Raw genomic sequence first — 24,733 nt, forward strand, 5'->3', positions numbered from 1 at the left:
ACATATAATATGTTCTTGAGCCCTTCCATTTGGTGAATGGTAGTTCCTGTGAAGTGCTGAGATCTTCAGCTCCCATCAACTTCCAGTTCTTTCTTTTTCTTCTTTGCCTCTTGTCCATGTTTTCTTGCTCTGATTCTTGGATGTTGGCCAGACATTGCAAGGCTTACACATACTATAGTGATCACATCTCCTTGAGATTCTTACAGGGCCGGTGCTACCATTAAGGCGAACTAGGCGGTTGCCTAGGGCGCCAAGATTGGGGGCACCAAAAAGCGGTGCCCCCAAGTTTTTTTTTACAGCATTCCTCCCCAAGGGTGTGATCGCCGCTCCACTTCTCCTGCCTCCCAGGCTTGCAGCGCCAATCAGCTGTTTGGCGCCGCAAGCCTGGGAGGAGAATTAGTGCAGGGGCGGCGTGCTCGGGGAGGAGGCAGAGCAGAGGTGAGCTGGGATGGGGAGGTGCCGCAAGGCTCCCTGGGCCGGGGGGGTGGGTAGCTGCCACGGGGATGCCTCAGGGCGGGGGGGGGGGGAGCTGCCGCAGGGCTCCCTACCCCAGCTCACCTCTGCTACGCCCCCTCCCTGAGCACGCCGTCGCTGCTCCACTTCTCCCGCCTCCTAGGCTTGCAGCGCCAATCAGTTGTTTGGTGCCACAAGCCTGGGAGGGGAGGAGAATTAGAGCAGGGGCGGCGTGCTTGGGGAAGAGGCGGAGCAGAGGTGAGCTGGGGTGGGGAGCTGCTGCTCGGCTCCCCGGGGGGGGGCTGTCATGGGGGGGTCGCCTCAGGGCGGGGGGGCTGCCGCCAGTGGCGGGCGCCTCAGGGTGGAGGGGGGGCAGGGAGCTGCCGCAGGGCTGGGGGGGGCAAGGTGGAAGTTTCGCCTACGGCACGAAACTTCCTTGCACCAGCCCTGGATTCTTACTGTTTCTTCAGTGAGTAGATGGTACAACTGAAACATATTTTTAAATACACACAGAAAATGACAGTTTATAAAAGGGAGTTTTTCCAGTTAAAAATATGAATTGCAATCTTTTTATAGGTTATGGTGACTCTTGACCTCCGTGACACATTTGAAATTCTTATCACATCCAATGAAATAAATGCTACAGGAAACCAGCAATCTGTATTGGTACCAAGTGAAGATGCAAAGACTGTTAATTTCCCAATCAAACCAAAACAGCTGGGAGAGATTTCTATTAAAGTGACAGCAATATCACCCACTGCTTCTGATGCCATCCTCCAGAAAGTTTTAGTGAAGGTAAATATTCAAAGGCATAGGTCATTTCAAGCATTCAGAGATGGTATCCCCTTAAAAAGAAGAATGTTGTGAAAAGGCAAACCAAAGGCATATTTATTTATTTGCGTTTTGACCTGAAGCTTTCAGAATGGGTGAATGTTAGCGGAAAGTTTATCTTTTAAAGAACTCCTTCCTTAACATGTTTTAGCCTGGCTTTTAAGAAATATAAACAAATAGCTAAATTTTACAAACCCTTGATCGTCTGACTGGGTGAACATGGGTGAGCGTGGGTTTTCAGGACTGGGTCCATGGATGCTACAACTATATTATAATCCAGTAAGAAGTAAAATAATATTGTTTTGAGAAAAAGTTTAATGGATTTAACTGCACAGTTGACTTTATTTCAACAGAGCTTTAACATGACAAATTCTGCATTGTGGGAGTGGGAGAAAGTTAGGGTGACTGGACAGCAAATGTGAAAAATCGGGACGGGGGTTAGGGGTAACAGGAGCCTATATAAGGCCTTGTCTACACTACGAGAGTAGTTCGATTTTACTTGCATCGAATTTTTGTAATCGATATTGCAAAGTCGAACGTGTGTGTCCACACTAAGGACAGTAATTCGACTTTGTGCGTCCACACTAACGGTGATAGCGTCGACATTCGAAGCGGTGCACTGTGGTCAGCTATCCCACAGTTCCCGCAGTCCCCTCTGCCCATTGGAATTCTGGGTGTAGCCGGCAATGCCTTCTGGGTAACAAAATGAGTCGAGGGTGCTTTTGGGAAACTGTCGTCATCCGTCCATCACTCCCGCCCTCCCTCCCTGAAAGCGCCGGCGGGAAAACAGTTCGCGCGCTTTTCCAGTCATTGACAGCGCGGACGCCACTGTACTCCGAGCATGGAGCCCGCTGCGACCATCGCTGCAGTTGTGGCCGCTCTCAACGTCTCGCAGCTTATCATAAAGGTTTCCCTGAGGCAGATGCAGAAAAGTCAGGCAAGGAGGCTACGGCACCGCGGTGATGTCCTGAAGTCTGAGAGTAGCACAGACCTGTCAGAAAGCAGGCGACCCAGCGCCGAGGACATCACAGTGGCAATGGGTCATGTTGATGCCGTGGAACGGCGATTCTGGGCACGGGAAACAAGCACTGAGTGGTGGGACCGCATAGTGCTGCAGGTCTGGGATGAATCCCAGTGGCTGCGAAACTTTCGCATGCGGAAGGGAACTTTCCTGGAACTTTGTGAGTTGCTGTCCCCTGCCCTGAAGCGCAGTGACACCCGGTTGCGAGCTGCACTGAGTGTACAGAAGCGAGTGGCCATAGCCCTGTGGAAGCTTGCAACGCCAGACAGCTACCGGTCAGTCGCGAACCAGTTTGGGGTGGGCAAATCTACCGTGGGGGTTGTTGTGATGCAAGTAGCGAAGGCAATCGTTGATGTACTGCTGCCAAAGGTAGTGACCCTGGGAAACGTGGAGGCGATCATAGATGGCTTCGCAGCGATGGGATTCCCAAACTGCGGTGGGGCCATAGATGGAACTCACATCCCTATCCTGGCACCGGACCACCAGGCCACCCAGTACATTAACCGAAAGGGATACTTTTCCATGGTGCTGCAAGCACTGGTGGACCACAGGGGACGTTTTACCAACATCTACGTGGGATGGCCGGGCAAGGTTCATGACGCTCGTGTTTTCAGGAACTCTGGTCTGTTTAGACGGCTGCAACAAGGTATTTACTTCCCGGACCACAAAATAACTGTTGGGGATGTGGAGATGCCTATAGTCATCCTCGGGGACCCAGCCTACCCGCTAATGCCCTGGCTCATGAAGCCCTATACTGGCGCCCTGGACACTGAAAAAGAACTCTTCAACTACCGGCTGAGCAAGTGCAGAATGGTGGTGGAGTGTGCTTTTGGCCGTCTCAAGGGGAGATGGAGAAGCTTACTGACTCGCTGTGATCTCAGCGAAACCAATATCCCCATTGTTATAGCAGCTTGCTGTGTGCTCCACAATCTCTGTGAGAGCAAGGGGGAGACCTTTATGGCGGGGTGGGAGGTTGAGGAAAATAGCCTGGCTGGTGATTACTCACAGCCAGACAGCCGGGCGATTAGAAGAGACCAGCGGGAAGCGCTGTGCATCCGGGAGGCTTTGAAAGCAAAGTTCCTGAGTGAGCAGGGTAACCTGTGATTTTATAGTTTGTGTACTGAGAAGCTAAACCTGCCCCCGTTTCTTTACCCAGGTAATGTTGACTATCCTATCCAGTTACATACCCCCTTCACCCCCCCTCCAACACACGTGTCGAAATAAAAATAGTTCTACTTTGTTAAAGCACACCGTTTTCTTTAATACTGTTTTAGCGGGAATTTTTTAAAACTGGGACGCAGACTGTGGTGCGGGGCGGGTCTAGTGTTGTGATGCGAATGCAGCTTCTAAACTCAAGGATTGACAGGCTCCGCTGCGGTGGGATGCTTGTTTCAACGGAGCCTGTCACCCCTCCTGATCGGGACTGTGTGTATGGGAGGTCTATTTGACTTTGTGGCAGGGGGAGGACGGTTACAGATCCCATGCTGTGTGGCTCTGTGATCCTGTCTAAGGACCGGCGCTTAAGATCTGTAACTGCCCTCCCCCGCCACAAAGTCACAGAGCAACCCACCCCCCCCAACATTACATCAAAACAACCTCCCAGACTAACCGGGGCAACTAGTCACTGCATCACTGCACTGTGTATGTGCCCTGCTGCTGTGCCTGCCCCCGACTATGTACCCTGCCAAAGGAGACTGTCCTGTCCAATTTCCAACCCCCTTTCCCCTCCTCCTCCAAAAGAACATGATTGAAACAGTAGTTAACAGAAACGAATTTTTTATTATCAACTACACATGGCATTGGGAGGTGAAACTTGGACGTGGGCTTGTGTCAGGCGGGAAGGAAAGAACTTTTCAAATTTTGGGAAATGAGAGCCTTCTGCTACTAGAGCTCTCTGCAGGGGTGGAGTGAGAGTTAGCAGGGACTCTGCCGCCTCTCCTTCTTTGCACTTTGGGTGAGGTGGGTATGGGACTTGGTGGCGGGGGAGGGCGGTTAGAGATGGACTGCAGCGGGGCTCTGTCCTCCTGCCTCCGTTCCTGCAGAACATCCACAAGGCGCCGGAGTGTGTCCGTTTGCTCCCTCAGTAGTCCAAGCAGCGTTAGAGTCGCCTGCTGGTCTTCCTGCCGCCACCTCTCCTCCCGATCCATGTTGGCTTGGTGCATTCGGGTCAAGTTCTCCCGCCACTGGGTCTGCTGTGCTGCCTGGGCTTGGGAAGAGGCCATAAGCTCAGAGAACATGTCCTCCCGTGTCCTCTTCTTCCTACGCCTAATCCGCGCTAGCCTCTGGGAGTGTGATTCCAGGCTAGGTTGTGAGACAGTCGCAGACGGGGCTGTGGAAATGGGAAAAAGGGAGTGAATTCCTCTGAAAGATAAATGTAGTTGTGAACAAAGAACATAGTCTTTCTCTGTGAACAAGACCATGCACAGCACCTTTCACATGCGCACTCAGCACAAGGTCGAATTCTCGGCCTTCGCATTCTGTGCCTGGGGTCTTGAACAGCACATTTGAGAAGCGAGGCAGCACAACGGAATTTCTGTTGCAGGCAGACATGGTAAGCCGTACACTTGTGGCAGTTTAAAACTTTTATATTACCACTGGCCTCATTTCACATTTAAATCAATGTCAGTCCCTGCTGCCAGCAATCCGGCAAGCGGGAACTCTGCCCCTGTCCCACCCCCTCGCGGCTGTCCCCGGGAACGATCCCTTTCGGCTGCCCCTCTCCCGCCTCCACCGCGTGGCTGCAAACCAGCGGTTACAGTTCTGTAAAGGAACGGGAAAGCAGTCCCAACACTAACATTCCCCTACCTAATTAAAAGCAGGTCACCATGGCCGACATCACCCTGATGAGGATCTCCGAGAGCGACAAAGAGAGAATGCTCCGGGAAAGCCTCCAAAGACCAGGGCCGTATGCCGCCCTGCTGTGCAGAGCAATGATCCCCGAGTACCTGATAATCTCGTGGCGCGGCAACGTGTCGTACTTCGGAGGACCCAATAAGGCCGCTCTCCCCAAGAACCTCATGCAACGGCTTTCAAGTTACCTCCAGGAGAGCTTCATCGAGATGTCCCAGGAGGATTACTGCTCTATCCCCGCACATATAGACCGCATTTTACTGTAGCTGCAGTAGCAGGGAATACACAGTAGAGCGGCTTGTGCAGGACAATCACTGAAAACCGGACATTGCTAGATTTCTTTTCAAAACTTGCACTGCCCCTTACTAAACCGTTAAGCGCCTAGGGCACACTAATCATGAACAACCCATTCTTTTAATTGTTAATATTCCTGTTTTGTTAAAAATAAATGTTTAGATGTTTACAACACTTACTGGCTGATCCTTCACCAGATTCTGTGTCCGGGGTAATGGCTGGGGACGCTTCGTAGGGGATCTCTGTAAGGGTGATGAAGAGATCCTGGCTGTCGGGGAAATCAGCGTTGTGAGAGCTGCCAACTGCCTCGCCCTCCTCATCTCCTTCCTCATCTTCCCCGTCCCCTAACATGTCTGAGGAACCGGCCGTGGACAGTATCCCATCCTCAGAGTCCACGGTCACTGGTGGGGTAGTGGTGGCGGCAGCACCGAGGATGGAATGCAGTGCCTCGTAGAAACGGGATGTCTGGGGATGGGATCCGGAGCGTCCGTTTGCCTCTTTGGTCTTCTGGTAGCCTTGTCTCAGCTCCTTGATTTTCACGCGGCACTGCGTTGCATCCCGGCTGTATCCTCTCTCTGCCATGTCTTTAGAGATCTTCTCGTAGATCTTTGCATTCCTTCTTTTGGATCGCAGCTCGGAAAGCACGGACTCATCGCCCCACACAGCGATGAGATCCAAGACTTCACGATCAGTCCATGCTGGGGCTCTCTTTCTATTCACAGACTGCATGGCCATCACTGCTGGAGAGCTCTGCATCGTTGCCAGTGCTGCTGTGCTCGCCACGATGTCCAGACAGGAAATGAGATTCAAACTGGCCAGACAGGAAAAGGAATTCAAATTCAAATTTTCCCGGGGCTTTTCCTGTGTGGCTGGTCAGAGCATCCGAGCTCGCACTGCTGTCCAGAGCGTCAACAGAGTGGTGCACTGTGGGATAGCTCCCGGAGCTATTAGCGTCGATTTCCATCCACACCTAGCCTAATTCGACATGGCCATGTCGAATTTAGCGCTACTCCCCTCGTCGGGGAGGAGTACAGAAGTCGAATTAAAGAGACCTCTATGTCGAACTAAATAGCATCGCAGTGTGGACGGGTGCAGGGTTAATTCGATTTAACGGCGCTAACTTCGACATAAACGCCTAGTGTAGACCAGGCCTTAGAAAAAGACCCAAAAATCGGGACTGTCCCTATAAAATTGGGACATCTGGTCACCCTAGAGAAAGTTAGCCAAAAAATTATTCGTAAATAAAATAAAGAAACTAAAATTCCCATCCAAATTCTATGTGTTTTACACCAGTGTGACCCTATTTAAGTTAGGTATAAGGGCCCAATCCTATATCGTTTGCTCAAACAAGTTATTTTCACTCGCAAGAGTAGTCCCTTTAAATTCAGTGCAATTTAGTAAGGGTTCATGCTTGGACTCTAACGGTGAAATTTACCGCTATGTAGAGAACAAACACATCATCCTCTAAGCAGACTTGTGCTGGCACTGTCTAAGGATATGTCTACATTGCAGCTGGGAGCCAGCCTCACAGCCCAGATAGACAGACTTGTGCTAGTTCAAGCAGACTCGCATGCTAAAAATAGCAGTGTCGATGTTCCAGTACGGGCAGTGGCTGGAACTAGCCACTTGAGTCCCGGCCTGCCTGATCCCCTGGGTCTAAGCTCAGGTCTCTAGCCTGTGACACCAGTCATGCTGCAACATGCACATTGCCATTTTTAGCGCGGTAGCTTGAGCAGAGGTAGCGCGAGTCTGTTTGGGAGGCATGCTTGCAACTGCAGTGTAGACGTACCTGTAGGTACTCATAATACCCCCATTACTATCATGTCTGAGCACCTCACAATCCTTAATGTATTTATCCTCACAACACTCTGAGAAGTAGGGAAGTACTATTATCCCCATTTTACAGGTGGGAAACTGAGGCACAGAGAGGCTAGACAACTTGCCCAAGGTCACACAGGAAGTCTGTAGTGGAGTAAGGACTTGAACCTGCATTTGTGGCCATCTCCCTAACCATTGAATCATCCCCTTCCTTCCTCCCACCACTTTGTCCTCTGCACAGGGTGAATTTCCCCCTGAGAGCAAAATTTCATGCTTTGAGCATTACAGTGTTGCATTTGTGTGAAAGAACACACCTTTGTCCTAGAATGCTCTTCTCCATGGTCCTGATCCAAAACCTATTGAAATCAATGGAAAGATTCTCACTGACTTTAGTGGACTTTGTATCAGGCTCTGGATATTATTGTTTGTTATTAACAATTCATCTTGATAAGCCATTACTACAGGTGGAAGTGCCTGCTGTTTTTAAGAAACATATACATGTGCATACAGCTCAGATGAGTCAATACTCTACTTCTTGCTGTGTTAGCAAGTAGCAGAAAACATTTGTTAGCAGCAGTTTAGATCTCACGATCCGACAAATACTTTTGTACTAGCACAAAGAGAAATCTAAAGACAGCACATAAAGTTTGGAGATTAAAGTGATCCTTTTTGTTGATTTTGATAGGCTGAGGGACTGGAACAGTCTTATTCACAGACACGTCTTTTAGATTTGACTGGGAATAACCCACCAACTGTATCAGAAACTGTGGATTTCACCTTCCCTCCTGATGTAGTAAGTGGCAGTGAAAGAGTACAAGTCACTGTTATTGGTAAGGATTATTTATCCTATTTACACCTTCATTTATTTTCTGGCAACCTGTCTTACTCTGTTGCAGACTGTAAATATAAAACTGTCTGCTGGGCTTGTGTTGGATTTACATTCAACTCACATAGCTTCCCAGATATGGTATGGTGTGACACTGTCATTATAACTGTTTTTGAGAAGCCAGTCTACCCAATTCCCCTACAGAACTAGCAGAGGGGTTCTCCATATAGCAGAGTTCTTCCTTTGGTCCAGGTCTGCTTTCCTGCCTCACATGGTTAATCTCACTGAAATCAGTGTGGAGGTCAGTGTGAGTAAAGTGAACAAGATTTGGTCCCAGGTGGTTGCTGATTTGTGGTTTTAATGACACTGTGTTTGTACTCATATTGGCTTAATTGTAATGTTAGACCGTTGGGATGGATACTGCCCTGATTAACGCCCAAAGTCCTCTCTCATCATCCACTGGGCTAAGAATGAGGTTTCTATGGAGCCTGTTTAAGACAGAGGAATTTGAACCTTACTTGGATATTATGGTAGTTAGTGTTTTCGTCATGTAGGGGTCTCTTTCATATGGTTAGAGATTCAGCCTTTAATAAGGAAGCTCTAGGCCAGTATAATTCTGGGACAGAAATTGCAAATGTGTACAATTAATGAAACATGGCCCGGGGTGGGAGGTTCTATTTTGTTTTTGAAAACGGTGACTGCTGAGCAGTTTGAAATCTTAGAATAAGTCCCTGGGCAGATAGGTGAGTGGGCAGTGTGCAGATGAGATGGCTAAAGGGACATGAAAAATGCAACATATCACATGCTTCCACAGTATAAGTGACCCCACCCTCTATGTGGTATGCATACATTTATATGCACTGAACTTTAATTTTATCTTTCAGGTGATATTCTTGGGCCTTCTATCAATGGCTTGGAATCACTGATTAAGATGCCTTATGGCTGTGGTGAACAGAACATGATAAATTTTGCTCCGAATATTTATGTTTTGGAATACCTGACTAACACAAGGCAATTGAAGGAAGATATTAAACTGAAGGCTACATCATTTATGAGAGAAGGTCTGTAAACTTTCAGGGAAGATCCTAGATTTAAAAAAATATCATACTGGTAGAAAATACTTTATTTGTGGCCCTGCATTTGGAATTTGATTCACCATTCTTTTGATAATGTGTGAGCTAGACGAGGAGCCTGCTTATTTGTAGCTGTGTTGGTTCCCCAGGACTGACAATACTAAAAAGTCAGATAATTTTACATTTGTCCCTAAAGTAAGATCTGCTGAGTATGAAGATCCCATTTGTGTATAGTAACTTTCCAGGGTAAAATTGCCCTGTAAAAGGTGATCCATATAATCATTTTTGGAGCTGGTTATCTCTTGCCAATAAAACAGCATAAGTCTGAGTATTTCTAACTGCTTCTTGCATCATAAAGGGTTGCAAGTTAGTTAGAAAACACAGATTAATCCTGGATAGAACTCCTTTGACTACAGTAGATACCAGGTCTAAATTTGACCTAGCTTCCTAGACTGATCTCCCACTAGAGGGAGAAATAATCCTGTGAATAGAAATATTCTCAATGGTGTAGTTTCCAGGAGTTCTTCTTGGCCTGGTGATTAGACTTTGGTCACCCCAGAGCTTCACAGTAGAGCTTGTCAGAAGTTTTCTTTCCTGCAGAAAGTTTAGATGAAGACAGTCTTGTGTTTGTTTTTTGTTTTCAGCAAAATTTTTCATGTTTTTTTTTTTTAATTGAAAACAGAAAAATTTTAGCTGAAAACCAATAATTTTAATTTGGAAATGCTACTGCAGTGAAAGTTGTACTCTGGGTGCCTCATGCCCCCATTCTAGTCTATGGCTCAGGCTACAACTCCTACGATGCACCACAGTGTCCTCGCTTGTTTAGCCACTGTAATGCATCATGGGAGATGTGGTCTGCCTGGGGAACCTGGCCTATAGAGGATAATGGGGGCATGAGGTACTACAGCTCCCTTAAGGCATCATGGTGGCATTTCCAAATGTAATTTTTTTTGTTTGTTTTTGGCTGAAATTCTGTGGTTTTCCAGTGTTCGATTTTTCGATGAAAAAGTTGAAAGTTTTCCATGGAAAGTACACTTTTCACAATACATTTTGTTTTCTTAAAAACCCAATTTTCTGTCAAACAAAAGTTGGACTGAAAATTTTCAACCAGCCCTACTACATAGTTTGGTTGCAAAATAAGAGGGGGAAGAGGGAGAAAAGAGAGAGAGCTGTTATTTTAACAGCTATTCTCAAGTTCGTAAGCAATTTCCTGAAGTGCTCTTAAAAAAAAAAAAACCCAGAAAAAGGCCCTCTTATAGTGGAATAAGAGTGTTCACAGAGAGGGTTAAGAGAAAAGGAGGCACTGCTATATCCATTTTACAGATGGGATAAAGGAGGTTAAATGATTTCCTGAAGGTCATACACTAAGTCAGTGGGCAGGTAGTGATCAAAAACACAGCAGTAATGTTTAAATAATCTGTTAGATTGTAGAACTCCATTGGAGAAAATGCAGTATTCCATAAGGGTAGTTTTATTTTCTGGTTATTAAAATTGTGCTGTCAATATTATAGTTTACTAACCATATCATACTTGGCTAGCTCACCAAGCATGTATTCAAGCTGATGGACATATCCCAATGGAACTAATATATGTATCCAGACCTCTGTATACAATATACATTGTCATGGTGCCATTGAAAGAACTGTGCCAGTCCATTGTATTCTTTGGAAAACCCTGGAAGATATTTGCAGCAGTGACAATAACATAACATATTTTTATTAATCTTACTGTGCAATAAATATTATTATTGATATGGCTATACAGACAGCCAGGATGGGGTTTTGTATAGCATGTGGAATCTAGACAAAAGGTTTCAGAGACATTAAAGAGTCAGTGGAGAAGCAAAAAGTTCAACTAAAAGACTCGTTCCTTTTTTAAAAATCTATGTACATTGATTTTGCATTGCAGTTAAAAATATGAAGAAAAGGATGTTGTACTGCTATTAGTGGTTGTGATGGGACACTAAACTCAGTAAGTGGTTGATGTCAAACTATACCTGAGTTTTTATAAAAGATACATATTATCAACAAAAAGACATACATATGTCAAACACCAGGAAATATCTTGGAAAACCTAGGGATGTCTTTCAATCAGAGCCTTCCTCTAAAACAGCAGTTCTCAACCAGGGGTCTGGGGCCGTCTGGGGGGGCCGCGAGCAGATTTCACGGGGTCTGCCAAGCAGGACCGCATTAGACTCAATGAGGCCCAGGGCAGAAAGCCTAACCTCCCCGCCCTGGTCTGAAGCGTGAGGCTTTGAGTCCCTCCACTTGGGGCTGAAGCCAAAGCCTGAACAACTTAGCTTTGCAGGGCCCCCTGGGTGTAGGGCCCCGGGCAACTGCCCTGCTTGCTACCCCCTAACGCTGGCCCTGCCTTTTATATGCAGAATAACAGTTGTTGTGGCCCAGGTGGGCCGTAGAGATTTTATAGCATGTTGCGGGGGCCTCAGAAAGAAAAAGGTTGAGAACCCTTGCTCTAAAGCACTTCTCTTCATGGCTGGCTGGTCACCGCTGAACCTCCTCATTGTAGGACCACCCTTGCAGAGGAATTTTTTCCAGCATGCTTTTCTGACAGGTAGCTGGTTCTTTACATTTGGCAGAGACGAGCAGCTGCAGCTCTAACGTAGCTATTTGGCAGCTGTGACTACTTTTTGCTGCATCTTCTGCCTTTCTAGCTGATAAGTATTTTCCTTTCTGCTTTTCTTTTTTCCTATTATTCAGAAGATGGTACATCTCACTGTGCCTTGAATTCACTCTTAGGCTTAGGTACTGCAGCAGTGGAGTTATGTGAAAATGTACAGTTGTGTACCAATCTGACGTCCCTTGATGACAGGTGGATTAAAGGTGGAGTGGGAGCCATGCACCTCAGTTTCCATAAACAGATCCTTCATGTTACTGCAACCTAGTTGTTTGTGGTTTTTTTTGTATCCTCTCACTCATATTTACTCCTGCACATTTGGCAGAAATATTTTGAAACATAAGATTTAAAATCTCCATAAATATATTCTGCTGGAGCAATCTGACTTCTCTTTCTCCACTGTCTGAAAGCTCCTTTCCCGAAGTCCCCAGAAAGAAATTCCAGTATGAATCTAGTCAAGAGTAATTTATACAATACCTGTCTTTGCTTTGGTCTCTTCAGGCTACCAAAGAGAGCTTCTCTACCAAAGGGATGATGGCTCTTTCAGTGCCTTTGGAAACAGTGACTCCTCTGGGAGCACCTGGTAAGTAATTTTGCCAGAAAAAGAAAATACTCAGTTTGGAATTTTGTCAAATATTTGCATATTTCACTGGGACTAAAACATTTGTCAAACTGGTAAAAATGCCCAGATATGGCTGCAGTCTGGTTTTCGGTATGTCTTTAGGCCAACTTGTAAGATTCTCTAAGAGACAAGGTGGGTGAGGGAATATCTTTTATTGGTGAAAGAGACAAACTTTCAAGCTTACACAGAATTTACTGTCTTTTCAGACGATCTAAGGCCTAGACGATCTAAGGCCATTATTAGGACAGAGTTTTTTAGCTTCACTAGGGTTACCATACGTCCGGATTTTCCCGGACATGTCCGGCTTTTGGGGGTTCAAATCCCCGTCCGGGGGGAAATCCCCAAAAGCCGGGCATGTCCGGGAAAATCGGGAGGTCAGCCGGGCCGGCGGAGAGCCGGCCTGCGGGGAGCTGGTCAGCCGGGCCCGCGGGGAGCTGGGCCGGCGGGGAGCCGGGTCGGCCGGGCCGGCGGGGAGCCGGGCCGGCGGGGGGCCGGGTCGGCCGGGCCGGCCGGGAGCCGGGCCCACGGGGAGCCAGGGAGCCGGGCCCGCGGGGCCGGGAGCCGGGGGGTGCGCCGGGCCACAGGGGGCCGGCAGTGCTGGGCGGGCGGGGGGTGGTCGGCCGGGGCCGGCACCCCAGGGCCCGAGCCGACCCAGGCTGGAAACGCCGGGGGGCCAGCCTGGGCCGCGCCTCCTCCCCCCACACCCCCCTTACCTGCTTCAGGCTTCCCGCGAATCATAGACTCATAGACTCATAGACTTTAAGGTCAGAAGGGACCATTATGATCATCTGGTCTGACCCCCTGCATGCTGCAGGCCATAAAACCGTCCCTACCCCTTCCCTGGACTCTGCTGTTGAAGTCCCCAATCCTGTTTTTAGTGACTGCAATCGGCAGAGACCCTCCTGCTAGAGATCCCTGCCCCATGCTGCGGAGGAAGGCGAAAAACCTCCAGAGGCTCAGCCAATCTGCCCTGGAGGAAAATTCCTTCCCGACCCCAAATGTGGCGATCAGTAAGACCCCGAGCATATAGACAAGAGTCTCCAGCCTGACCCCGTTAGCCATTATACTATTTACCCACCATTGCTTGGCTTTCAAATATTCGCGGGAAGCAGGGGAGGGGGCGGAGACTTTGGGGAGGGGGCGGGGTTGGGCGGGGCTGGGGGCGGGGCCGGGGGCCGTGGAGTGTCCTCCATTTGGAGGCACAAAATATGGTAACCCTAGCTTCACAAAAGATGAGTAGTGAGTCACTTTCATCAGAGGATTTGTTGATTGAAATGCTTGGAGGTCATTCTTCTATCCCAGAGAATAGCTCAGTAGAACAGAAAGCATTTTATAATGGAACCAATGAAGTACACTGCACATTTGACTGCTAGACACAACACAAAGGATGAAATTTTGTGCTGTGAAACCCACAGTCTCCTCGGCCTTTAAGCCACCATTGCGTCCTCTCAATTTCAGGCTGCTTTGGGGCCGGAGTAACCCCCAGCATAATTTAGGGAGCTGTTTTAAATTATGGCAGACCTGACTGGACTGACACTGAGGAGCTTCTTGGTAATCACAGCTGTTCAGAATGGCTGTAATGCTCTGTGCCATAGTGCCACCCTCCTCCATTCCCAATATGTGCCATACTCCAGGGCCATGGTTCTTAACCTATTTATCATTGTGGGCCACCATGTGGAGCGGCCAGGCACCTGGGAATCCAGACCCTGCTGCATGGTCCGGTGGCCATTAGCTCACATCTGATCCGCAGCTGTGTGCTAACTGGGATACACGTGATCCACGGCCTGCATGTTGAGAACCGCTGCTCCAGGGCTTGTGAGGGGCAATGAAGCCTATTGCTGTCCTTCACAGTGTCTTTGCTTGGGGGGAAGGAGGTTCAGCCCAGCAGGCTGAAGTGCTTTTAGGATCCCTGTTTGCTCCTGCAGCAGTGTATGAGGACTGGAGCAGGAGGGAGAATCCCTCCCAAAGTATTATGGTGTTAAAGATAATTTCATGCTATTACAAAAAATAGGGATAGCTCTGAGCATTGTTCTGTCCATGCTCAGCAAATAAATCGTAGCTGTGCTGTTGAGTGACTTATCAGCCTTGAAGCTGTTCAGATACATTTAGGATTATTTGTCAAAGTTCTGAAGATCTTTTAAATCTTTCTTTACTGAAGGCCCATGGGATGAACAGTCTCTCTGAGGGTGAAATTAGACCCTGCACAGAAGGCCAGCACAGGGGCTATGCCCCACTCTGAACTGGTCCCCCTGTCAGCTCCTGGAGACCCCAGCTGGTAAGCCCTCTGGGCAAACCAAACAGCACACACAGTTCACCAGGGTACCTTCACAAAGTATCTTTATTATTGTCTTCGGTCTTGTGTTCTAGGTCCCACCAACATAGCAGCAGTTCCAGCTCCCTGGCTCAGCCTTTTAGACTACTTGCCTTCTCCCAGCTATCCAGCCAGTGAACTAATTATCGCATTTGCTCATCAGGCTCTCTATATGTGCAAGTGATTCCTTCTCCATCTTCCAAACCTGCTCCTACTCGAATTACACCAGTGGTTGTTATAAGTGACCCTGGTGCTAGCTTCTCAAAGTTCTCTTTATAGCTGCTAATAGCACCATGTCACACACTTCCCCCTTTATTTCTCCTAGCTTAGTTAGGGCTCCCTTTTCCAGTGGTGATCAGTTTTCTCCTTGACATGTTTGATCTTCCTTATAGGGGTGATTGCCTTTGCCTCATTGCTTCTAGAGTTCTCTTAGTCTGACTTTCTGTCGGGCCAGCTGTTAGGATTCTCCATCCACAGAATAAGAACTCCTTAGCTGGGGGTGTACCCCACAATTCCATTTCATCCCACAGGTCATCGCAACAGCAATGAACCCACAGACTTTGGCTCTGGATCTGTCCCATCCTTTGTAGAGCATTCTCAGTCATCCTCCCCCACCAGGACCCCACTGTCTGATGGCCTCTCCTCCCCCTAAACTCTCAGGGAACTTCCCTTTCTCTGGGGTACATTGGATTCACCTCCCATTCTTTCTTCGGGTTGTCCTTGTACAGGTGAGCCCTGCTCCTCCATCCCCTTTTCCTGCTTCTCCTCTACTCCAGTATTTCCTACCTCAATCCCATTTTCTTGGCTTGTTGGTTCCCATCTAGGATTTATTCTGATCCACCCTTGTGGGCCTGGGGTCCCCTTTTTCCTACCATCCAATGAGGTTCCTTCCCCTGGGCCTTTCTTCTCCTACTTAAAGGGAATGTGTTCCAATCCATCCCTAGGACCACAGGATGGGGGAAAGTTCCCCCTACTCTGACCCTTTTCCATCAGAACTTCCCATGTACCTCTAATGGGACTAGCACCACCAGATACGTTTTTTTCTCCTCATGTGTGCACTCTATGCCTAGAGCACCCCACACCCGAACCCACTGTGATTTAACTAGCCTGCTCTGCAGGAGTGATCAATCGGCTGCCAAATCAATAATACCCATCTCTGGTCTTTGGCTAACTCTTACAGGAATTGTTTTTACTCCCTTCTGAGAGCTTCAGATCCCAGTCCAGTTGCAATATTCCTCCATTTCAAATATGGGAAGTCCTTTTCTGTCTCATTGGCAGCAGGTGATATCCTGGCTGGCTGAAATGGCCTTCCTTTCATCCTGTCTTGCACCTGCAGGTCTTACTGCTAAGCAATCTCACATTATTACCCCCCTTCTCCCACTTGTGTTGGACATGCCACTTTAAAAAAAAAATCTGCTTCAGCTGGCTGGTTTTACTGCTGCCTCCATTGTCTCTGGTTGGTGTCTCCTCACCCAGACTTGAGTGGTACCCGGGAGGTTCTGCAAAAAGTGCTCGAATATCACACCTCCATTACCACTTCCACATCTTTCCCCCTTGCCCTTCTGCGTGACTGTTCTGGGCCCTACCTCAACAGTCCACCTGGCCATCCTAAATTTCTGTCTGTATCTTTCGGCTGACAAGCCTACCTGATCCTGCATAGCAGCTTTTAATACCTCATAATTCTTGGCCTGCTCTTTGCTCAATGCCATATAAGTGGCTTGGGCTTCTCCTGCCAGATAAGGTGCTAAACTGTAGGCCCCTAATCCTTTATCCTAGCCACACCATTAGCAGTTCTTTCAAAAGTCCATAAGACTGCATCAGGATTATCCTTGGGGCCCATTTTACAGTGTCCCAGCCCCCTGACTTCCATGCCTTGCGGCAGGACTTGTCACAGTTTGTGCTAACTGCTGCTATACCTGACACACTCACTGTTGCTCCACCTGCCATCCCAGCAGAGCTTGTTGCTTTATCTGCTGAAATGCCTACAGCATCTTCTGCTTCTCCTTTTTTTTGCTCAGTCACAACATTAGCACCTCCGTTACCCCCCCAGATTCAGCTTATCCTCACATAGGCTGCCTCTCAACCTTCCTTGCTCTGGCTGACCAGCAGATCCCAGACAAGTCCCTGCTTGTAAACAGGTGCCCCCTTCAGCACTTGGAAACCCTGGCTGGTAACCCATCTGAACAAACCAAAGAGCACACACAGTCCACCAGATACCTTTTATTTATTTATTTATTTTTATTTTTATTTTTTCTGCCTTATGCTCCAGGTATACCACCACCAGAGCCTCCCCCATCCTGCTCCATGGCTCAGCCTTCTATACTGCTTGCCTTCTTCTCCAAGCTATCCATCTGGGGAGCTAAATACCTCATTAGCTCATCAGGTTCGCTACAGGTGTGAGTGATCCCTTCTCTCCTACCAACCCATTCCTGCTCTAACCACACCCTGTACCCTGCGTGCGCTAAGTGATGAGGGTGCTGGCTTCCAAATGCTCTATTGATAGCTGCTAACAGCAACCTATCCCATCCACTTAGATCCCAGTTATCTCTTGAGGTCTTAAATGGGATTGAAGTGGTACATAGGCCTTGTTCTAGCCCTCTTCAAGGGACTGAATTTCCTCTTGAAGTGCTCAGATACTAAGATGATGGGCTCTGTAAAAGTACCTTGATAGATGAGCTGCATGAAGCAGTCACTATCAGTCTAACTCATCTAAATAAGAATGATTTAAATTACTGGCCTGATCCAAAACTCCCTGAAGTCAGTCAGTCTTTTCACTGATTTCAGTGAGCTTTGGATCAGGCTTAATATTGATAGAATGGAGAAAATAAAATTATCTGCATGGTGCTATCAAGATTGTGAACCTTGGTACATAAATAGTGTAGTATCAGGATGTACATATGGCATAAGAAGAGGTCAATGAAAAGTTTCAAAATGTTCACAGTTAAGCCACAGAGGGTTGTTCTGATGTTATGATTCTGTGGGAACGGTGTCTTGTTAAAATCACATTTATTGCTGTTCTCCTTCATATAATATAGTTATAAAGTTCCTTGACAAACTTAGGCCCCAATCCTGCATACATGTACACACGTTTAATTTATGAGCAACAGCTGACTAAAGGTTACCATGTGCTGGCAGAATCGGAGCCTCTAATATGTATTTAGTTTTGAAATGCTGAAGAGATAAAGAAAGTGTTGTTTTATGGACAGGAAAAATAACTATATTTGCTGATGAGTGGTTCTTAGCTGTTTCTTGCCGATTAATGCTCACTCTTCAGGGTATGTGTCTTCCTCTGTATTTGGAAAGTGTTTAGCACACTTAGGGCACTACAGCAGTCTGAATAATAAAACATGTTTAATAGAAGAAGCTGTAATATATCATTAATTCTTTGTATTTGGTTAACCTTTCCCCCAAGGTTATCAGCTTTTGTATTACGATGTTTCCTGCAAGCTCGTCCATTCATAGATATTGATCCATACGTACTGAAGAAAACAGCTGATTGGATTGTCAAATATCAGAAACCTAATGGTGAATTCTGGGAACCTGGAAGAGTGATACACAGTGAACTTCAAGGAGGAAGTAGTAGCCCAATTACTCTCACAGCTTACATTATGACAACTCTATTTGGGTACCAAAATGATGAGGTATTAGAATACTTTGGTATTGTTCGTAGTTAATAAAATACCTCCTAAACTATCACAGTTGCAGTTTTTAAAGACATTGAGGGATATCATAACAAGGACAATAACACATGATTTGGTTAAACTTTGCTACACCTCGGCCTGATGGCATCCTTCCTGTCTACTGGTAGTAAGGAGTTGTGTTAAAACTGTGGAACATCCAGTCTCAATGGATCTTTCCAAAAACTTAACTACGTTGGGGGAAAAAGAGGCAAATATATCATAATTGAGGCCCCAGACCCTGCACAGCAGATAAGCATGTGCTTAACTTTAAGGGTGTGAGCAGTCCCATTGACTTAAACAGGAGGGCTCACATGTTTCAAATTAAGTAAGTGCTTTGTTGGCTGAGGCCTTAATGCCTCTAGTGGTCATGTGTGTGACCCTGAAAGAGATTTTCTATATTTTCTTTTATATTAAAAAAATGTTATTTCTCTTCCTTAATACATATTTCTTATAAACTCTAATATTGCAATGTAATGTTGCTGTTGCTTACATTCATTCTTTTGTGAACCGCTTTTTTAAATTCATGGTAGTATTAAATTAACATCTTTCAATACAATCTTTATTCCCAGAATACCCTTGTTGTAGCAAATGCTGTAAACTTCTTGGAAACTAAATTAGAAGAAGGAATTTCAGATAACTATACACTGACACTTGTGACATATGCATTGTCATTGGCAAAAAGTATAAAAGCAAAAGAAGCCCTGGATGTACTAAACCGGAGATCAGAGCAGCAAGGTACTGTAAAAAACTCTTTATGCAGTAGTATGAATGGATTTTCTTCCAACTTAAAAAAAAGAAAGCACTGTTTGGCTGCATACAGACATAGGTTGTTAGTGCAGTATAGGGATCTATTTAGAATAAAATAGAACCCTAAAGGGCAATAATCCTGATGAAAACTATATGCAACTGAATAGAGTTTGTTATGAAGGTGGGGTTTCAGCCTTAATGACAGTGTTCACTAGTGTGCAGTGTGATTATATTATTGCAAAACATGAGCTTGCTGCCTTCCCACCTTGTTATGAGTGCCCATCAGATCTTGCTAGCTAAACAGGGTCAGACCAGGTGAATTATTCTGATGATAAGCCTCAAAAGAGCCTGGCCCAGCAAATTCTTACTACCAAGTGTAATGCTTACTACTACGATGAGTCCCATTCACTTCAGTGGGATTCTTTCTGGTACTAAGCACTATGCCTCTTTAGTAAGTGTTCTCTGAATTGTGTCCTTCTATAATTATACGTAAAGGGCTGATCCAAAATCCCTTGAAGTCAGTAGGAGTCATTGTATGGATTCTGGTGGGTTTTGTATCTGGCGTTCAGCCCCAGTTCAGTAAAGCGTTTAAACACATGACCAAGTCCATCTCTAACCAGCCAAGCATTTAAGCACAAGCTTAATTTGAACCATGTTCTGAAGTGCTTTGCTGGATCCTATAGGTAAACATAAATAGGCAGGTTTTTCCTCAGCTATTGAGCATTTATTCATGGCTTCGGCTCTGACATCAGTGATGATCTCTTTTCCAGGAGAATTTCGATTCTGGACGTCTCCAGCCCCTCAACTGTCTGACTCATGGCAGCCACGCTCCGTAGACATTGAACTTGCAGCTTATGCTCTGCTCTCTCACTTTCAGCAAGATAGATTATCCGAGGGGATCCCTATTATGAAATGGTTAAGCCAGCAAAGAAACCATCTTGGAGGTTATTCGTCGACTCAGGTCAGACAGTCATCTTTAGAAGCTTTGTTGATGCTTTGCTATACATAAATGTACTTTCCTAATATACACGTCAGCCCAGATGTTTAAAGGTGTTTAGGTGTTGCTGCACTCAGCATTTTAATGCTTAAGTCTGATTTTCAAAAGTGATTTAGGCACTTAGGATCCTAAATGCCATTGATGGCCAATGGGATTTAAACTGAAGTGCCTAAATCACTTTTGAAAATGAGTTTTAGGCTCCTCAGGCATTGCAACGTGAGAGTGGCAACATCTAAAGACCTTTAAACATCTGGGCCTTCACTTTTAATTTTTTTAAACGTTTCTATAGCATATATTGATTGTTTCTTATTCTGTAACAAATAGTTCTCATTAAGCACACGCTTAAAGTCTCTGCTGGATTAGGTCTATACACAGACTATACATTTTCTCTAATAAACATATTAAACAAAGAAAAAGAAGAGCAGTTCAAATATTTTTAAAGGGAAAATATTAAAAAGAAAGCAACAAGAACTGAAATTGAGGGGAGGAAGTGATATTTTCAGCTAAAAAAAAATTCTCACCTGCATTTATATATCTTTCCTATTGAGGATGATATTGAAACAAAATCTATTATTTTATTAAATGATTGCATATTGTGCTGCATTCTGCATCTCACACCGTATCTGCACCCTATTTTGTTGGTAACATCTTTGAGATCTCTCTTTTTTGGTCTTTGTAGTATTTCCCTATTTCACAGGGTTGTTGTGAGGCTGAACTCAGTTAAAGTGTTTGGGACCCTCAGATGGAAGATGTTCTCTAAATGCAAGAGGTCATTATTAGGCCAGGTCACCCCTCCTGCTGAGAAAGCCACAGAGGAGAGTTGGGGGGAGGTGTGGGAGAGCCCATGGATTTCCTCTGTATTCCTCTTAGGGATAGAGGTGAGATTTGCCCACTGTACGGTGAGAAGGGGTTGGCCCTTGAATGTTGCTGCTATCAGGAGATCCAGGGGATGCACAGGGCCATGCATGTAGCGTCCCTGCACTGGCTCTGACTTGGTTCTGAGGACTGTTGTGCCCCTCCTTTCAGCTCCGTGGCAGTGTGATTCTGCCTGTGGCTGCCCCAGCACATACCTGAAAATAGGGGTTCTCAGCATGGAGATGCTGCAGAAAAGTATGGCATCCAGTGGCTTTTGCTGTCCTGCAGATTCCCCAAGGTTTGTGGGGAAAATGATGAATGTCTACCCTGGCCCTGCTCCTGACGCTTCCTCCCTTGGTCTTCCCCTCTCTGTGTGTGGGACCCTGGACCCTTGGACAGGGTATCTGTGGAAACAGGCCAGAGGAGATGGTGCCGGGTAATCAGCTGACCTTCCCTTCTGCACTGGTAGGGCTCACTTTATGTATAAATCAATATGACATGGTCTGGCCCTTTATTGTTTTTATTAATTACTAGCAACAATAAGGGACATTTCACACTAGTGCAACTGCCAAACTCTCTTCGAAAATTGTTTCTGTTTTTGGAGTCAATGAATAGTCATGAAGAATAGCCAGTTGTCATTGTCAAATTACAGTTGTTCTTAACTGCATCTGTAGTACATCCCCAGTATTGGCAGAATTTCTGAATGCCCAGTAAATATGAAAGATCTTCGGTACCTCCAGCAGGTATCCATTTTATTGAGACCACATTACCCAAGTTGTGTTGGCATCCAACAGGATCTATATAGTACTTGAGAATGCATTAGTTTAAGCTAGCTGTTTATTGTAAGATGTGGTCTCAGTCAAGTACAATGTCTTATCTCATTCTCACTGCCTTTTACCAAAGTTCATATTCAATTCAATTTTTCAAATGTCAACAGTAATCTGAGAGATATTAGTTCTGTTAAATGAAGAATAAATTTGTGAAACCAGTACAGTTTCCCACAGATTCAAGGATGTTCTTCGTAACAAGTTACTTCTATTATTATTAATTGAAAGACTGATTAAAGCAATATCTCAGTTGCAAATAGCTTTCAGATTGTTTTCCAGATGGTATTTTTATTTTGGAGTTTAAAAATCTAGCAGCATGTCACTGTAGTACCATCATGGTGAAGCTCACCAATGAATTTAATCCATCCCTTTATCCACTGTTTCTCACAATAAAGGTTAGATTCATCTATTTCAATTTTGACATTTCTCCAAAGGAAATAATGTCTTTATAGCTTGCTCTTACTTAATTTTTGTGTGTGACCCCAAAGCATCTTTGTTACATTTAAAGAGTGAATTATTTTATATTAGCTAGAGCATTTCCCTGACTTGTAAGAGATTTCCATATTGGAGAGTTTGTGTCATTATCGAACAGTGAGGTTAGACAGCTGTTGGCTGTCTGTGACATACTTTTCTAACTTAAACTATCATAAACTACTTTCTAATTTGTATGTCTGCAATATATAAAGTATGATCAGAATGTTTTATTTTAAAACATTTTTAATTTGTGTGTGCGTGCGCGCGCGTGTGGACAATTATAAAGGATTAATGCTCAATTCAACCAAAGAATAATATATTTATAACATCCCTCATGGACATCATGCTCCAGTTTGATATATGAATTGCTGAAATTCTGTTAAGGGATTAATATTCTCTTCTGCTATTTTTCCTAGCCATTTACTTACAAGTAACCTCAAATATTTCATATCCTTGTTGTTCAGTCTGCATGGCATCACAGTAACAGTTCATCCATGTTGACATGAGAGCTTGTTTGAGTAATAGTGTGTTTGCAGTTGCATTCAGGATGGAGTTTATGGGCTTGATCCTCTAGTCCTTAATACGATGTGCAGTTCCATTCACTTCAGTATGAGAGAGGTCTTGTAAGATCTGGCCATCAATCCGTTTGGTTTCCAAACACCTGAAATTTGAGTAGAGTGGTGACAGTTATCCCATTTTTTGTTATTGATTGTTCTCCTACTATAAAGGGACCATCATCTTTAAGTATGAGAGACCAGACAGTGTTCTTGTAGGGTAAATCTTGGTCCTCTCCTGAGAAATGTCTACCAGTTGCAACCTACCATTGATTTTCTCCTGTAGTCCATAATTTACATCTTCTCTACCATACCGTTTCATCTAAGTCCTCAGGCTGGAATTCCAAGTGGTAGTGATTCAGTCCTCTGTGAACTTCACCACTCAGTCTGAATTTTCCAGATTTTAAGGAATCAGTGAAGTAGATAATTTGAGAACATGGCCAGGAGCAAAAAAAAATAGAGATTTCTGATGTTCCTGATTGACTAGTCAGCACATACTATTATATTTATGACTGGCACAGTCAGAGTTGCATTGTTAATGAATGTTTGCTGTCGTATTACAATTTTCCTATTACTAGAAGGTGACCTAAGATTGAATAATTAAAACCCCTGTGTGCCAAACCCACAGAGCCCAGTGTTTCTATTACCAACAGCTAAGAATAGACAATAAATTAAATAACTGAATTATGAAAAGGTCAAAGAAATACAACTCATCACCATATTTTTCAGAATATGAGTTATTAAAATTCTGATAATCATGACACAATTATAATGAGAACAGGACATTACAGTTCATGAATCTGTTATTGTTGCAATAATTGTAAAGAGAATAGCAAATGCTTTAAACTTAATCCATTCTCTGACAATGTAAAGACTCAAATTAAGTCGTTGTCTTGTTCAGATCCCATACTAAACACGAGGGCCAAATTTCGAAAAACTGCCTTTTAACTTAGGTGTGTACTTTTGCACACCCAGATATTTTGCACCTAAAAAAGGAGAATTTGTGTGCCTGCAGAATGATGATGTACAAACAAATACTGTGTTTTGTGGGTTCAGATGATTGCACAAAATGTTGGGAGCAAAAGGTCATAGAAGCTGAGGGGAATTCTCTTTGAAAAGCTGGCTGTAAGACTGGGCAAAAATTATTTTTACATTTTCTGTTTTTTACATCTGCAGTGTCTCAGAGGCACAGCTTTTTTGTTCCTGTGATCGAGCCGCTCTGGAAAAGTGCTGTAGAATGTCTGATAGTTACAATTATTTCTGGTTAGGCCAGATTGTGGCTGGCTCATTTCTTCCTTAACTGTCCTCCTACTGGCCAAGGCCTTTATAAACTTCACAGACCTTCATGGCATCTACAAATAAAAATCAAGCTGCAGTCCAGAGACAGCCCCAGAAGAAAGTTCCAAGAGTATCTGGGGCTGCATTTCCTTTACTATAACCCCCCTTGCTCTGATGGGAGTCAGGCCTTTTAGTAGAGCCGTGATGCCAGAGAACATGGCATGGGAGCACCAGGGACCCACAACCTGAGCAGAAATACAGGATCTCCCCATGGATGACCCTGGCTATCTGCATATCTCAGGGGTCTGGAGTTGGGGGGATATCCCAACCCCCATGACGAAATGATATGGCAGTAACTGTGAGGTAATCCTCACAGGATTTTCCTCTTTCCTGGGTTTACTATGGGAGAGGTTGATCTGGCCCTGAGTAAGGACTTTAGGATGTGGCCCATTGTGACTATCACTAATATCTCATTTTATCTGTGGAGGAAGCAGTAGTAATATTCCAGCAGAAATGGTTGTCATTACCAAACTGTCAGCTAGATGGACAGTGCAGTCTGCACAGAAGGGTCAGAAAGCCCCAATTATC

The 24,733-nt window shown here is 45.3% G+C and overlaps 2 protein-coding genes across 2 annotated transcripts in view; one reads left to right on the plus strand and one right to left on the minus strand.

The window, feature by feature from the left end:
* Positions 1-24,733, plus strand: part of CD109 (CD109 molecule) — a 120,599-nt gene that overhangs the window by 78,430 nt on the left and 17,436 nt on the right. The window contains exons 21-27 of the mRNA XM_005312517.5: positions 1,030-1,248; positions 7,953-8,097; positions 8,978-9,154; positions 12,302-12,383; positions 18,146-18,374; positions 18,983-19,148; positions 19,931-20,121. Of these exons, the coding sequence (XP_005312574.2) occupies positions 1,030-1,248; positions 7,953-8,097; positions 8,978-9,154; positions 12,302-12,383; positions 18,146-18,374; positions 18,983-19,148; positions 19,931-20,121 (1,209 nt within the window). The remainder of the gene's footprint in view (positions 1-1,029; positions 1,249-7,952; positions 8,098-8,977; positions 9,155-12,301; positions 12,384-18,145; positions 18,375-18,982; positions 19,149-19,930; positions 20,122-24,733) is intronic.
* Positions 4,065-6,606, minus strand: LOC135982247 (uncharacterized). Its single transcript, XM_065588019.1, has 2 exons — positions 5,629-6,606; positions 4,065-4,634 (listed from the first exon to the last, which is right to left on the minus strand). The coding sequence occupies exons 1-2, from the start codon at positions 6,203-6,205 to the stop codon at positions 4,159-4,161; spliced, it is 1,053 nt and encodes a 350-aa protein (XP_065444091.1). The 5' UTR covers positions 6,206-6,606; the 3' UTR covers positions 4,065-4,158.

The sequence above is a fragment of the Chrysemys picta genome, chromosome 3, assembly GCF_011386835.1.
Source record: "Chrysemys picta bellii isolate R12L10 chromosome 3, ASM1138683v2, whole genome shotgun sequence".
NCBI lineage: Eukaryota > Metazoa > Chordata > Testudines > Emydidae > Chrysemys > Chrysemys picta.

What these genes read in the sequence shown, in the direction of transcription:
- LOC135982247 (XM_065588019.1), bottom strand. Translation starts at nt 6,205, where the DNA reads ATGCAGAGCTCTCCAGCAGTGATGGCCATGCAGTCTGTGAATAGAAAG. An exon ending in ATCTGGTGAAGGATCAGCCA is followed by an intron (nt 4,635 to 5,628) that starts GTAAGTGTTGTA and finishes CCATTTCCACAG; the next exon opens with CCCCGTCTGCGACTGTCTCA.